This window comes from Rattus norvegicus, chromosome 18 (assembly GCF_036323735.1).
Source record: "Rattus norvegicus strain BN/NHsdMcwi chromosome 18, GRCr8, whole genome shotgun sequence".
NCBI lineage: Eukaryota > Metazoa > Chordata > Mammalia > Rodentia > Muridae > Rattus > Rattus norvegicus.
This window is the reverse complement of record NC_086036.1, coordinates 30,762,404-30,778,960: the sequence shown is the minus strand read 5'-3', so window position 1 is coordinate 30,778,960 and position 16,557 is coordinate 30,762,404. Positions and strand designations below refer to the sequence as shown.

Here is a 16,557-nt window from a genome sequence, read left to right as displayed (position 1 = left end):
GAAGACTGATAGGAATTCAAGGCCAGCCTGGACTTCATAGCAAGGCCCTTTTTCAAACATAAAACAAACACTAACTCATAGTCTATTGTTCTCTATAGATTTATAAGTTTTTGTTTCTTGAAATCAGAATCTTATTCTATGGAATTTTGTTTCCGTTTTAGGACTTTCCAACTTTTGGGAACCAAATCCAGAGCCTCACTCACACTAGGTAAACACCCTACAGCCACATCCATAGGTTTACAACTGCTTATTTTGAGCTGGAGAGATGGCTCAGTGGTTAAAAGCACTGGCTGTTCTTCCAGAAGACCTGGGTTTAAGTTCCAACACATGCATAGCAGCTCACTCACTGCATGTAATTCCAGTTCAGAAGGATTTGATGCCCTCACACAGACGTACGTGCAATCAAAACACCAATGCACACAAAAATAAAAAAATCTTTAAAAAAAAAAAACACTTCTCATTTGCTCAACATTACATTTATTTATCTCCACATCAGTCTGCCCAGAACCATATGTCTTTTAAACTAACACAAGTACTTGTGTTACACGCATGGATTGAGATCTACTTACCCAGTTTCCTGTGAAGAGCGTTTGGCTCAGGCCTCTTTTTGATGTTGTAATGGCCATGGACAATGTTAAGAAGCGCTAAAGGCAGTCTCTGCAGCAAAAAAGGAAATATTTCTCACTTGTATCTGGTCAGAGGTTAATTCCTAAAACATGCAAGGAACTTCTACGATACAGTAACACCACCAACAAGGAAGTAATAACCCAGCGTAAAAGCAGACATTTCTCTAACGGACACACACCAATAGTCAACAGCTACGTAAAAACATGTCAGGTGGGCTGTAGAGGCACACACCTTTGTCCCCAGCACATGAGGAGTGGAGGAGAGAGGGCCCCAAAGTTGAGACCAGCTTGGGCTACACAAAGACATGAAGAGAGAGAGCGGAGGAAAAGGGGAGGGAGGAAGAAAAGAATGAGGAAGAGGAGTAGAAGCCTTATCAGAACCTATCAACACACAAAAACAAGTTGGCAGCTTACTGGTGAGCAGCTGGAGAGATGGGGAACTGCACTGCTGCTGAGAATGGTAGTAGCCATCATGGAAAATGGCGAGAGGGCCAAAACCTTAAGGCTAGAACTACCCTTCTATCCAGCAACCCCACTGCTGGGTATAAATCCAAAAGCACTGAAAGTGGGATCTTGGCCTGGCAAGTTGGCTCAAGAGGAGAAACACAGTTGCTTTGGAAGCCTGACCTGAGTTTGATCCTGGGAACCCAGGTAAATAAAGATGGATGGGGAGACCCAACTCCACACGTGTGCTCTGACCTCCATATATGAACTGTAGCACACACACACATACACACACACACACACACACACACATACACACACACACACCCCACATACAGAAACGAACAAAAGAAAGAAAGAAAGAAAGAAAAAAAGAAAGAAAGAAGAAAGAGAATCTCAAAGATCTTATTTTCAGCTCCATTCTTCAGAGTACAAATGTAGAGAACAACACACCTATACTTATAATCTCAGCACACAGGGATAAAGTAGAGGCAGGAGGATCAGGAGTCCAAGGTCAACCTGAGCTACATGAGATTTGTCACACAAAACCAAATGAAAAAGATCTGGGGACAACGTAAGTATCTATTTAGAAATGAATAGATCTGCCTGGTTGTACTACTATACAGATAAATTAGAATTGTATTCAACCTCAAAAAAAAAAAAAAAAAAAAAAAAAAAAAAGAAGGCTTATGCATTAAATCCTAGCACTCAGGAGACAGAGGTGGGAGAGCTCTGTGAGTTTGAGGCCAGCCTGATCTACATACCAAGTTCTAGGCCAATTGGGGAACGAAGGAAGGAAGGAAGGAAGGAAGGAAGGAAGGGAGGGAGGGAGGGAGGGAGGGAGGGAGGGAGGGAGGAATACTTAGGCATAGTGTTATACACCTGTAATCCCAGTATATACCTGTAATTCTAGCACTAGGGAGGCAGAAGCAAAAGGCTTCTGAGTTTGAATCTAGCCTAGGCTACATAGTAAGACTCTGTCTCAAAAACAAAGAAATTAAAAAAAAACCAAACCTACAACTCTCCCTAACATCTAGTCATGTGATGATTTGTGTTAAGTCAAAAAAAAAAAAGGGACGAAATCTAGAATCACCTTGGAGACCAGGCACTGGGTATGCCTAGGGGGAGGGAATTAGCTTCAGCTGAGTAACTGAGGTGGATCAATCCATCAATCCTCTCCCTACGGGTGGTGCTGTTTCCTGGCTGGGACCCTGGGCAGTATGGAGAAGGAAGGCTGAGCAGAAGTATCCGTTCTTCTTTCTCTCTTCCAGCCTGTGGTTGCAACAGGATTGAGTATTTCAAGCTCTGACCTTAATCATCCTATACCATTGACCCGTGAGCCAAAATAAACCTCTTCTCCCTGAAGTTGTTTCTGTCACTTATTGGTGACAGAAACAGGAAAAATCAGGATGACAGCACATGTCCCAGTAACCCAGGCTGAGTCACAGCTGTTGGTGTGTTACTGAAATGGAACGTAGGTTCAGCTCAATAAAGAGCCAATCGATATGTCATAAATAATAAAAGATGCTATGGCCTCTGTAGAAAGGAAGCTAGGATGAGTAACTTCAGTAAGAACTTCAGGTAGATCATGATGGGGTCTTGAAGGGCGAGGGCCGCCAATCCCCCTCGGTTTAGAACTATTAGGAGAGTTATAGGTTTGTATTACAGGCAGCGCGATAGGACCCTAAAGGGAGAAAATTGCATTAGCTCTTGAACATCAGGTAATACAGTCATGGTGGATAAATCAACAGTGATGAAGGGGTGCCCCTGGTTCCCAAGAAAAAGGGAAGGTTTTTAGGAAAGGGGAGAGGTTATACCATGTGACCTAGCCTATGTATCAGGGTCACAAAGCAGAAGGCACCAGATAAAAGTAAAGTCATAATTGAAAGTTGTCTCAGGCCTGGATACCGGGGTTTGAATGGAAGGAGGCTGGCTTGCTCACAGCTGGCAAGGGGAGAGAGACTTCAAGGCCATAACAAGCTTCGTTTATCAACTATCAAGCTAGAGAGTAAAAGATGTGGCCTGATTCAAGAGAGACAGACAGACAGACAGACAAGACACAGGCTCACATGCACAAGGGTTGGGAAGAGGATATGTAATCTATAAAAACCATTCAGTTGCTGAAGTAATTCTTGAAATAATGAATCACAGAATTAAAAATCAATTCGTTCACTCATCTATTCAAATACATGTGGCCTATAAGCTCTGTGCTAAATCCAAACAGTTAAAAAATGAAGAAGCGTTTGGCCAGATGGTTTAGTGGGTAAAGGTGCTTGACCCTTGGAACCTACACGGTAGAAGGAAAGAACTAAGTCCCGGAAGTTGTCCTGTGACCTCCACACGTGTACATACACACACACACACACACACACACACACACACACACACACACACTACATGCATGTTAAAAGAATTTTAAATAAAACCAGGCAGTGATCTCATGTTAGGAGTGGCAAGAAGAAGACGTACTCTGAAAGAGAGGTCCTGAGAAAACCACATAAGCCCTGTCTGAGATGGAATGGGCCAGAATAAGAAACAACAATGAAGAAGGGGTAACCTTGGCACAGTAACAGAATCTCATGAAGCCTCATCTCATAAACACATCGGGGATGCTCTGAGAATTCAGAGAGCTTGATACCAGGAGCAGAGACCATTAGATAGATGCCTTGGTGAATTATGTCAGTTGCTACCAAGCCTGATGACCTGAGTTCAATCCCCAGGACTCACATGGGGAAGGAGGGGCCCATCTTTTCCAAGTTGTCCTCTGACCTCCCCATGCATGTATGCAGTGGCAGAGAAAAACAGACAGAGAAAGAGGGAGGGGTGGGGGGAAAAGAGGAGGAGGAGGAGGTGGAAGAGGAGAATCCAATAGGAATATATCCAGAAAGAATGATGGGAGAGGGCTGGAATGTGTCTCCTAAACATCCTGCCCTGAAGATGAAGTGCAGAAAGTGAGACTGCGAGTTCTCCAAGAAAGCCTCTTCGCTGTCCCGCATGCTCATCCAGCCATCTGTTAATGGTCACTTGTGTTGCCTCTGGGTCTCTGATTTAAAAACACAGCTGCTCTCTCTGTATGAACACTCACACAACCTGCTTCCTCACTCTTTCCTTGTGGGTATATATTTAGGAGTGGGATACTTACAGCACGTAAGACATGAATGCTAAGTCCTTATAGAAACTGCTTTCCAACAGGAAGTGGTGGGAATGAAATGAAAACAAAGATGAGAAAATGCCTGTTATACATCCATGAAATCATCATAATGGAACTGTGGGTTTTTGTTTTGTTTTTAAATATTTATTCATTTATTATATGTAAGTACACTGTAGCTGTCTTCAGACACACCAGAAGAAGTCATCAGATCTCATTACAGATGGTTGTGAGCCACCACGTGGTTGCTGGGAATTGAACTCAGGACCTCTGGAAGAGCTGTCAGTGCTCTTAACCGCTGAGCCATCTCTCCAGCCCAAAACTCTGTTTTTTGTTTATGTAAAAATCGAAAAGCAAGAAGGTGGATGAGTTATTTGCACTCTCACAAGCAGTGCATCAAAGTTCCAATGCCTTCTCCCTTGGCGACACCAGCAAGCTCTGTCTCTTTTAACTTTGACACATTCTAACAGGCGTGTCTTTGAGGCTCACTTCATTTTCATTTGCATTTCTCCAATAACTAGCAAGTTAAGCATCCTTTCCTGTGTTTGTTAGCCCTGATTAGTCTTAGATAAGTGTCTTTTCAAATCATTTCCCCATGGCTTTAATTACATTCCTTGATGCTATGACAAAATTCCTGAGGAAAAAAGCAACTGAAGAAAGGAAACAGCTGCTTTGGCTCACAGCTTGAGAGGCTCACAGCTCATCACAGGCAGGGAGGCTGTGGCAGTGAAAGTGACCCTAGATATGGCAGCAGGCACCATAGCAAAATGGCTGCGGGTCACATGACACCCATTGTCAGAAGCAGAAAAAAATGAATGTGTTTCGTTGTCTTCTCTATCCAGTCCAGGATCAGGGCACAGAGTGATGCCACCCATGTTCGAGGGAGTTCCTCCTCAATTAAAGCTCCCTGGAAACATCCTCACTCCCAAAGTGCATCTCCTGGGTGACTCTAACTCCTACTGATACTCAAGATTAATCGTCGTGTACATTTTTAAATTGAGTCTTCTTGTTTCATTTTTAAAGTACTTTATATATCGTATATACAACTCTCTTATGAGAATTATGCTTTACAAATATTTTTTTTTTTTTGGTTCTTTTTTTCGGAGCTGGGGACCGAACCCAGGGCCTTGCGCTTCCTAGGCAAGCGCTCTACCACTGAGCTAAATCCCCAGCCCCCAAATATTTTATCCTAGTCTGTCATTTCTATGTATATGAGTACACTGTAGCTGTCTTCAGACACACCGGAAGAGAACATCAGATCTCATTACAGATGGTTGTGAGCCACCACATGGTTGCTTGGAATTGAACTCAGGACCTCTGGAAGAGCAGTCAGTGCTCCTAACCACTGAGCCATCTCTCCAGCCCCTTTAGCAACTCTCTTAATGATGATTTTTGAAAGAAATTATCCAGGCATGGTGGTGTATTGTTTAATCCAGAATTTGGGAGGCAAAAGCAACTGGATCTCTGTGAGTTAGAGGTCAGCCCGGTCTAGTGTTCTAGGATAGCCAGGGCTACATAAAGAGAACTTATATCATTATTTTTATTTTAATTTATTTTATTTTATGTGTATGGGTGTTTGTATGAATTTATCTCTGTGCACCATATTTATTGTGCAGTGCCCATGGACATCAGAAGAGGGCATTGCATCCCCTGGAAATGGAGTTACAGATGGTTTTCAGCTGTCATATAGGTGCTGGGATTACAACCAGAGTCCTCTGTAAGAGCAGCCAATGCTCTTTGCTCTTAACCTCAAAGCTATCTTTCTGCTACTACTTATAAAGAAAAAAAATATTAAAATCCTTACATGAAAGAAAAAAACACTAGTCATTTCAGCTAGGCAGGATCTGCTATCTTTGCTCCTACCAATGGGAGTTGCAAGTACACACCTATGTGACTCGAACTTAGGTACCAAGGCTTGCAGAGCGCTCACTGCAAGTGTTTGCACAGAAATACACACTGAAGCCCACTATAAGAGAAATTAATGAAGATCTGTGTAAGTAGAGAGGTGTACTTGCCCATGGGTTTGAAGGTGTGTATGTTATCGTGTCCTTGTGTGTTATTTTATATGTGTATTATTATATATGTGCTGTGTGTGCATGTGTGTGTGTGTGTGTGTGTGTGTGTGTGTGTGTGTGTGTGTGTGCCTGCTTGTGTGTGGTTCAGTAGGGCCTCATTGTGTGTAAAGTTCTGGCTTTAATCTCCAACACCTCAAAAATTAAAAAAAAAAAAGTGTGTTTTAGCATTTCCTGTGGGATAGGCCCTACTTTAAGATGTTTGACATGTGTGGGTGTTTTACTTAAGTCTATGTCCATGATATCCATGTGCCATTTGCATGCACTGCTTTAGAAACCAGAAAAGGGCGTCAAAGCCCCTGGAACTGGATTTTTTTTAAATTAGATTCATTCATTTCTATTTTATTTTATTTTATTGTGTGTTTTGCCCAGTGTATGTATGTCTCTGCATTACCTGTGTGCTCAGTGCTCATGGAGATCAGACTCGGGAATGGGATCTCCTGGCACTAGAGTTATAGATTATTATGAACCACATATGGACACTGGGAATTGAACCCCGGTCTTCTATAAGAACAAACGCTCATAACCGCTGAGCCATCTCTCTAGTCTGGGCACTATTTTAAACCCCAGGATTTTAACAGTGAATAGAGAAACAGTCCCAGGTGTGGTATGTGGTAGCACACACCTCTACTTCAGCCTTGGGAGATGGAGTTTACAAGACCAACGTGCACTGGATGGAATGAAGCCCTCAGTTACCTAGGGAAATCTTATCTCAAAGAAAAAGCGAGATGGTTCCATAGGAAAGAACCTTTTTTTTTTTTCTTTTTTTCGGAGCTGGGGACCGAACCCAGGGCCTTGCGCTTGCTAGGCAAGTGCTCTACCACTGAGCTAAATCCCCAACCCCGGAAAGAACCTTTATATTGCAAGTCTGAAGACCTGAGTTCAAATCTTCATTACCTATGCAAAAGTTAGGCATGACTGCCTGTGCTCGCAACCCCAACATCTCAGTTGGACAGAGACAGGTGGATTCTGGGAGCTGCCTGGCAGGCGAGCCAAAATGGCATGCTCCAGATTCAGGGAGAAACCCAGTCTCAAGGTTATTAATAAGGCACAAAACAAAGACACCACACACACACACACACACACACACACACACGTATATCACACAGAGGAGGAGGAGGAGGAGGAAGAGGAGGAGGAGGAGGAAGAGGAGGAGGAGGAGGAACGAGAATTCCTGCTCTCCCAGAGCTCACTTTTTAACTGAGAAAGATAAAAAGCCAACCATCGGTGTGTCCCATGGCTGTAAGTACAGAGAAGTAGAAAACATGTAGGGAAGAGCATCAGATGGCTGGCCAGCAGAAAGGAAGTAAAATGTAGGTGGAGATACAACAAAACCTGATATGGAAGAAATGATGCACACAGAGGTGGGGATGGGCAGGGCGGAGGCAGAGGGAATAACAATCTTTAAGGTCTGACTGCAGGGTGTAGCTCCAGGAGAACCTGATTAGCTCCAAAGCACCAGTCATCAAATTCAAATGCCTTAAAGTAGCAAGCCCAGAAGGTCTAGTAACAGGGTAGGCGGGAATGGTAAGGGCTCACTGGTAGAGTGCTTTGTGTGAGGACTTGACAGCTCTGGTTCTGATGAGCCTGAGAACATCAGAAAGAAAAAGAAGGGAAGGAGGGAGGGAGGGATAGGAGGGAGGCAGGCAGGCAGAGGCAGTCCGCCTAGGCCCTGAGGCTACTGTGAAGACTGGCTTTGACTGAGTGCACTGGTACTGAAGCAGCGAGCACTGTGCCAGCTGAGCCAGCTACCACTACTGAAAGACTCTGAGCAGAGGCACATAACCTGGTGACATGCCAGAAGGTCTCTTTGGTTGGTCGAGTTGAAATGGGCAGGGTCAGCCACAGAAGCTGTCAGAACTGACTGGCACAGGATAGGCAAGAACTGACGGTGACCCAGACCGGGAAGATGGGGTGAGATGCTAAAAGATGCCACATGGACAGGTGCCGGTGACACCAAATGTGAGGACGTGGGGGACAAGGGTCAAGGTCTGAGCCCTAAGTATCTGGTAGGATGGTCCGAGAAAGAACAAATCGGACCTTACTAAGGTTGAGGTGTCTAGCTAAAATGGGGAAGCAGGGTTAGGCACAGCGATGAGCTGGGGGGTGTGGAGTTGGGGTGGCGGCATTTCAGGCTGTAAAATGGAGATCCTCAAGGGAAGGAGAGCTAACAGAAGAGACACTCCAACAGGAAAGGTCAGAAGGAAGACAAAAAGGAAAGCCGAGAAAGTGGTGGTGGGGGATGGGGTGGGACAACAGGAGGCCCAGGAGGCAGTAAAGCCAAGTGAAGAGGTGAATGGCCAATTGTGCCAAATGCTGCTGCTGACAGGTCACAGAAAGTGAGCCTGAGGAGTGGCTGCTGGATTTGGCAAGGACAGGCTGAAGGGCTGGTAGCAGCTGGCTATTTACTTAGAGAGGTGTAAGGGGGGAGAGGACAGGGCCCTCTCACCTCTCTCAGGGGGCTGTTGCCCTTTTGCTCAAGACTTGCTTTGTTCACATGGGGATTCCTCCACCTAGCAAACACTTTCCAGCCCTCTTTATCGATGGCCACACACTCTGAATCCTGATCTTAGGTAACCTGCCCTTTCAGGCTACCTCCTTCCTCACACTGTGCACTCACACTTCCTGGGGCCTGTTTCCTTCCTGGAACAGGCTCAATGAGAACTTCCCTCCGGTCTAAAGGATGATACAGACAGCATCTTTGTCTATCTGAGAAGCTTGGGGTAGGGTAGGTGGGTGGGGGTTGGGTCCTTTTAGTTGTGAGTACATCATGTAGCACGTGGCCTGGTGCAGGACAGGCACCCAGCAAACAAGAAAGAGGTTGGGAAAGGAATCACAGGAGCACAGATGTGATGGGACCAGAGTTTGAGGACTAGGGATGAGATTCTAGGAGGAGACAGAAGACATCAAAAAGGAAAGAAGTTTTCATTGCAGAGAGGGAGGGAGGGGAGAGAATGACAACTCAAACACACCTGATGACAGGGATCAGAGGACCAGGCCACAGGCTCTGAAATCCCGCCTGCCTGTTTAGACTGTCATCACTTCCAGGGAAACACGGGTGGACTTTGTGATCAGAGATTGGGAAAGCCACAGACAGAGCCAGGGCTACAAAACGGCCAATGTTTGGCTTTCATGCTTGTTTCAGGAAGAGAGGGAGAGAAGGTGTGTCATTTAAAAAGTGATAGCATCGAGGATAAAATGGCAGTCCTCAGAGGAAGACTAACAAGACAATTGGCTGGAGCTATCTCTCTCCATCCCATCCCTATCTTGGGCCACTCCCTCCGCCCATTGTTTATTCCCTTCAAAGCATTGATCATCAAAGTTGGCTGTTTGTAAATTTCTTCTCTGCTTATCACCAGCCCTCCCCATAGTAATTTGAGTCCCCTGAGGACAGGAACTTTGTCCTGTGTCACACCCCTCACTGGCAGAGCCCCCAAATGCTTATCAAAAGAGTGTCCAGATACCTGCCACTTCACAGAATGCAATCCCTCCTCAACATCCATTGGTTTCATCTGTCATAACGTTTAAACCTTAAAGCATGGCCAGTTGTCATTACAGTTTCCGAGATGCTAGGATTCAAACCCAGGAGGCTCTTTCATACCCAGGAAGAGCTGACCACTGAGCTACAGTCACAGCCTGGAATGCAGCCTAGAATGCAGTGTTTGAACTCTAGTGTGTGTGTGTGTGTGTGTGTGTGTGTGTGTGTGTGTGTGTGTGTGTGTGTGGTGTGTCCACACTCGACTTAATCTGGGAGACCCCCTGTTCCAAGTTTCTCTCTTCTAGTATTTGCTTTAAGTCCTTAACTTACCCTGGCTCACAGCTACACGACTCCAACCACAGCTTCCTTCACACAATATACCACCAGGCCACGTGCTGCATGATACGCTCACAACTAAAAGGACCCAACCCCTACCCACCCACCCCACCCCACCCCAAGCTTCTCAGATAGACAAAGATGCTGTCTGTATCATCCTTTAGCCCCAAGAGAAGTCCTCATTGAGCCTATCCCGGGAAGGAAACAGGCCCCTGGAAGTGTGTGAGTCAACAGTATGAGGAGGTATTCTTGTATCTTGCCTTTTACGAACACTTATCATGTGTGTCCATATATGTCACACCAAGTTGGAGACTCAGTGAAAGAAAAGTGAGAACACTCTTTACCTAGCGATGTGGGTCATGGCCAAAACAAGAGGGGCAGTGTGGACTAGCCCAGGGCTTCCCAACACCAGTGCACAAGCAAGGCCCAGTCAGCCCCCATGACACTGAAAACTCTGGTTCTGTGAGTTGAGGCTGAATCTTGAATTCTACATTTCTAACATGTCCCCTGGGCTGCAGCTGGTGCTAGGCCAGGAACCATCCTTCAGGGTAGGAACAAAGTCAGTGATACCTTCGTGTCACACAGACTGGAATGACGCTCTCACAATAAATTGCAAACAAAACAAAACAAAAACAGGTCAATTGAAAAGAAAAGAAAAGAAAAGAAAAGAAGAGAAAAGAAAAGAAAAGAAAAAAACATAGCTGGCCAGTGTTGGCAAATGCCTTTAATCCCAGGACTCTGGAGGCAGAGGCAGGAGGATCTTTGTGAGTTCAAAGACAGACTGGTCTACAGAGCAAGTTCTAGGATAGCCAGGGCTATAACAAAGAAGCCCCATCTGAGATGGGTGGGGGTGGGGATGCAGAGGTACTGGATGATGACAAAGAAAAAGAACAACAAAAACCGGGACAACTGAACCACAGGTATTTTCTTCCTTTGACTATGACCCTCAGTGATATCACACTAGCTCCCTATCTATGTCCACCTGTTTGTTTAAGGAGGGGAGATGCTCACTCCCAGCATACCAGAGGTCTCAACGGAACCTCCACTCTGCAGAGTTAAAGAAAGATAGGCCTGAGGAGGATGTGGGTTAATCCTCTTTCCTTCCTCTCCTGCTGGCCCAAGGGGCTTCCTGTAAGGAAACTAATTCTCTCTGCATGCCTCCGAGGGCGGCAGGGGACAGGGACCTGCACTTAATGAGGTTGGAGGTAGGGATGCCATTTTAGTAACCTTGGCTTCCAGTAGGCCTTCTAATTAGTCATCTCCAAGCCTTGACCATCCCAGGCACAACCCCAGACCCTGACGTCAGCTCTCCACCAAAGGTAACTAACAGGTTGAGGGAGTGAACGCTTGGCTCCCACTGCTTTGGAGGCCCACGTGATGTGAACAGGTCAAAAGATGCTACCACATACTTAAACACATTCACAGGGTCATATGAGAATGGCACCAGTATTTCTGAAGTGAGTACAGGACGGTGCACAGTCCTACTTTCCCATCTGTTCTGCACACTCAGTCCATGAAAGCCTGGGCACAGTCACTTCAGAGACCCTGGTTTGTTCAAGAAACAGGAATATTGGAGTGGGGGTATATGCTCTGTGGTAAGGTGCTTGACTGCATAGCATGCCTAAGGGCCTGAGAACTGAATTCAATTGGAGATTGAACATCTCCAATACCAAACACACACACACACACACACACACACACACACACACACACACACACACACTCATCTGCTTTGCTCCAGCTGTTGTGTGACAAGAACACACAGTCAGTTTTCTACAAGGAGAGACTAGGATAATAGCTACAGCTATGAGGGGAAGTTGGAAGGAAGGCAATAAGAAAGACAGAGCTGGCCAGGAAGCGGCAAAGATGGCGGAGGGGAAGGAACACACCTTTCACCACTGAGAACTCTGGAGAAATTTTATCTTCCAGATCTTCCCTACACATAGGACTTTTTCTCTTGGCCTTGGCAACCTGCCACAAGGCACAGGCATGGGAGGATGAGACAAGTTCCAGAGGCTGATGAGGATGAAGTCTGAGGGACTGAGACTAAGCTCACCCCTGCCCTGCTGCACACAGGCTCACGAGGGATGTGAGCAAATGCAGAGCCAAGTGGCTGGAAGCTTCACCAAGAGACAACTTGAAGAGAATTGGGAAGAGACAACCAAGAAGATGAGGCAGAGAATTTATAGGAGAGCAGGGCCCAGATCCACCCCCACACTCTGGGGGCGGGGTGCAGGCTGGGCCAACACAGGATACAGCAGATGGCCTCTGAGCTGACCTAATTCTCCTCTACTGAATGAAGAGCTGGGCTAAATGCCCAGCCCCTGAGGTCTGACTCCTGCAGGCTCCAGAGATGGAAACCTGGAGTACGGAAACATTTATGCAAGGTCTGTGCGAGCATGAGTTCCTACAAATACACATTTGCATTCAGAACCTCAGCCTACAAGAGGAGTATGGGGGTCACAGAGGTGGTCTTAGGAATACAGGGTTGGGGAGTTCCAGCTGGAAAGCTTACAATAGCTGTGTGCATTTGGCAAATAACGCTTTCCTTTTTTCCCTGCTGGCTGGGCATAGAGCACAGGCTAGGCAAAGCAGGAGAGCCATGTCTCTGAACTGAGCTACAGCTCTGAGCAAATGACTTAGCCTCTGAAGATCACACCCTTCCCCTGATGAAATGGGTTGAGGAAATCTAGGGAGCCACCTCCACATTCATCAACAGCCAAAAAAAAAAAAAAAAAAAAAAACTTAATTTATAAGCGTGATATATTTTAAGTATTCACTTAGAATATTTCTAGCACATGCCTTCAATCCGAGCACTTGAGAGACAGATGCAAGCAGATCTCTGTGAATTCTAGGCTAGCCTGGTCTCTATTGCAAGTTCCAGAATAGCCAGGGCTATATAATGGAATTCCCTCTCAAAACAAAACAAAACCAAGGGTTAGCAATATGAACTCTGCAGTAGAGTACCTGCCTATCATGTGCAAAGCCCTGGGTTTGTGCTAGACTCGTGTACATCCACACCAAGGCATAGTCTCTAAACAATATCTGGAGGGGAAAAAAGGAAGAAAAAATCTACTACTCTATAGGAAAACAGCAAATCTAAGTGCCTACCCTCGTCTAGGAGAGATGTTCTGAGTTTTACTAATATCTTAAAGCTATTAGCTGCTGCCTCCCTACAGTGTATAGCTTTCCAAAACCTTGCATAATATATTCACACAGGTCACTAATGTACCGGACGTATATTCTTAAAACCATGCACATAACTCCATGTTCAAAAACGTTTCATATACAGATGTACATGTTACCAAACAAGAGAGAAGATAAGCATAGGTTAAAATCGAGTCATGGAAAGTATCCTGCCCAGGACAGCACAGGCCACAAAGACTTTCCTGTGGTTCCCCACACTAAGGTTCCCATGCATGTTCGACAGCACGCACTGGTGCTTTCCTCCCCAGAATGGCTGCCTTCCCACTGCTGCCTGCCACCTCCTTTGTTGGCTGTGAAAGCACCTTAGGTTTAAGTACCTAACAAGCCAAGCAAGCTTGGAGAGGAGGCCAGGAATCCTGCTCCTTCCTTGCCTTCCTCCTGGCTTACCCAGCAGTCACCAGGGCCATGTTGCTGTACACCGCTCAAGGCAATCCCCTTATTCCACAGGCAAGGCTCAGTCAGGCTGCTGCTGGGAGACTGCCTGCTCCTTGTTACATGGAAATGAAACACCAGCCTGTTCAGGGACTGCCCAGCACATTACGAGGAGGAAGCTATAAAAGCTGCTAACATGGCTTACTTTAAGCATTTTTCCTCCTCAGACACTTGGTGGGGGGAGTAAGGTGTTGACTTCCATTTTTTTTTTTTTCAGAGAAGGCTCTCCGTGCTCCACATGTGTTTATTGATATCCCAGACTCTTGGCTATCCTAACTTCCCCAAAGTAAATCTCCCTCCTTACTCTTCAAAGTGGCCGCTGTTCCAAACCACTGCCGATAACATGCTCCCAGTCCGACTGGCCCACTGTCTTCTTAAAGTCTGGGTGGGAAACCAAATAAAAAGCTTTTTACTGATGCTCAAGTTTATATGCAGCAACTTGAAAGCCTCATTTTCCTGCCTTACACAGCTCCCATCGGAATATATTCATTCTAAGGGCCACTTTGTATGTTTGCTATGGAACAAGAAACTGGGAGGAGGTCTGAGGGACAGCTTCTCCGACTCCATGGGATGCTACAGGGCAGAGATGCAAGGTGACCCTACGAGAGGGAGCTGGAGGATGCCAGAGAGCCTCTGCCTCGAACAGCACTGCTGAACCTCCACCCAGCAGTGGGAGGCAGCTGAAGGCCACAGGGCCACAGCTTTATCTTACTTGAAAGCAAGACCCTTAACATCCTGGCTCAGTGAGTTCCCGTGGGTGTATTATCCTTGAAGTACAAGACAGACTGAAAACCTGTTTCTTCTTCCGTAAAGCAGGGGAATGATCTGAGAGGGGTGGCTACTGAACTAAGCCGATGAAACGTTTCCTATCAGAACGCACACAATCGGATAAGAAAGGAACAAGATCTGAACCTCAGTTTATCCCATGTCCAAGCCCATGTGTTCATTAACTACCCCAGCCCTGCTCGTACAAACTCACCCCCTCTCTGCCTCCTTGCTCAACCAAGCATACAGAACAGAGTAGATAGCATGGGCTCTGGGACCAGACAAGCCTGGACTCCAGTCCTTACCTTGCCCACTCAAACTCTCAAACAGACGCTTACAGTCTTGGGAGCTGTGACTCCATTTGCACAGCAGGACAAAGGTTCCTACCTCAGAGGCAGGAGGAGAAGCAAGACCCCTGTATGCTGGGCACCTCAAATGTCGTACAGCTCAGACATGGCATTTCTGGACCAGTCCAGCACAGTTGGCCTGGCACTCATCCACTGACAACTAGGTTCTAGCTTCTATCTCTGATTTGCAGGACACCTGCCTTCAGAAAACAGAGTATTGGGGTGTACCAACATGGCCCTACAGATAGGGTGTTACCATAGAAGGGCGCCTTAGGACTTTAGATCTTGAGAAGAGTTTAACTAGGCTCAAACCTATGGCAGAACTCTAATTCTTACACACACACACACACACACACACACACACACACACACACACACACACACACACAAAGGGAGCAGATAGAAGAGAAGAGACAAAGATCTCCAGACATGGTAGTACACACCTTAAATCTTAGCACTCAATAGGCAAAGGCAGGAAGATCTTTGTGCATTAGAGGCTAGCCTGGTCTACATAACAAGCTCTAGACCAAGTCATGGTGATACAGTGATACCCTGTCTCCGAGAGATAGGGAGAGGGGTGTGGAGAGGATTGTTGAGCACTGACAGCTGTGCCTGGCTCACAAGAAGTAACTGACAGACACTAGCAAAGGCCCCCTCATCCAATGTCATGGCCAAGGGAACAGATAACCAGAGAGACCAACTGCCAACCTACTCGGAACCTCAAGCTGGAGGCAGTGCTGCGGGCACTGAAGCCAGCCTGCCTGATGCTGGCCCATCGTCTTTTGACATGTCTGCCTTTCAACTCACTGGACTGTGCTGAGGATTAGACAGAGGAATCTAATATAAGAGGCAACATAGAATATTCTGTGCTTTCCAAATTCCAGTTTTATTCGCTGTCTGTGAGTTACTGTTTCCACATACTGATCAACTACATCTTACTTTTATGTGTGTGCTTTACACAGGGGCACACATGTGTGTAGACGCACACTCGTGTATACTCTGGTAAAAGCCAGAGGTCTTTATCTATTGCCATTCGATGTACTTTTTTTAAAGGCAGGATCTCTCTCTGGACCTGGAGCTCATGTACTGTCCAGACTGGACAGGCACTGAGCCCCACAATCCTCGGCCTCCACATGTCAGTGCCGGGATGACAGGCACAAGCTGCTGAGCCTGATGTTTCCCCTTGGAGCTGGGATGCTCACTCAGGGCCTCACACAGCAAGCACCTCACCTCGGCGCCATCTCCATAGCTCTACGCTTACGTTTACTTCACTACTTATCCCTAAGTCAGAGGAGAGTCAGCACCGTTGTGCGTTTTTTTTCAATTACATAGCAGGCAGTCTAGTTTCCGAGCTCTCTCCCACTCTCCGGCCCTGGGGTTTCCGGGAACTAACAGCACACTGCCCAGATACTAATCTGTTCTGGTAAGACCTTTAGGTGGCCCAGTAGGCTGGGGCTGGACAACCTGATATAAATATGAAAGGGTTTGGCACAGCAGGCCATGCAGCGCTACTGTCAGCATCGCGACTGTAGCTAGAAAAGGGTTATCTAGCGGTTGAGAAGTTCCCCTCCAGAACTCCATGCCAGGGGCCTCTGAGGAGACCCTTTGTAGGGCCAACCACAAGCCAATCCAGGTACCTTTAAGGAACAGACCTCTCCACTAATTGGGATAAAGGCACAGTGTCCCCAAGAGACTGTTAAGG

The 16,557-nt window shown here is 46.3% G+C and overlaps 1 protein-coding gene across 1 annotated transcript in view; it reads right to left on the bottom strand.

The window, feature by feature from the left end:
- Positions 1–16,557, bottom strand: part of Arhgap26 (Rho GTPase activating protein 26) — a 786,446-nt gene that overhangs the window by 710,087 nt on the left and 59,802 nt on the right. Inside the window, exon 6 of the mRNA XM_063277362.1 lies at positions 570–657. Coding sequence (XP_063133432.1) covers positions 570–657 — 88 coding nt within the window. The remainder of the gene's footprint in view (positions 1–569; positions 658–16,557) is intronic.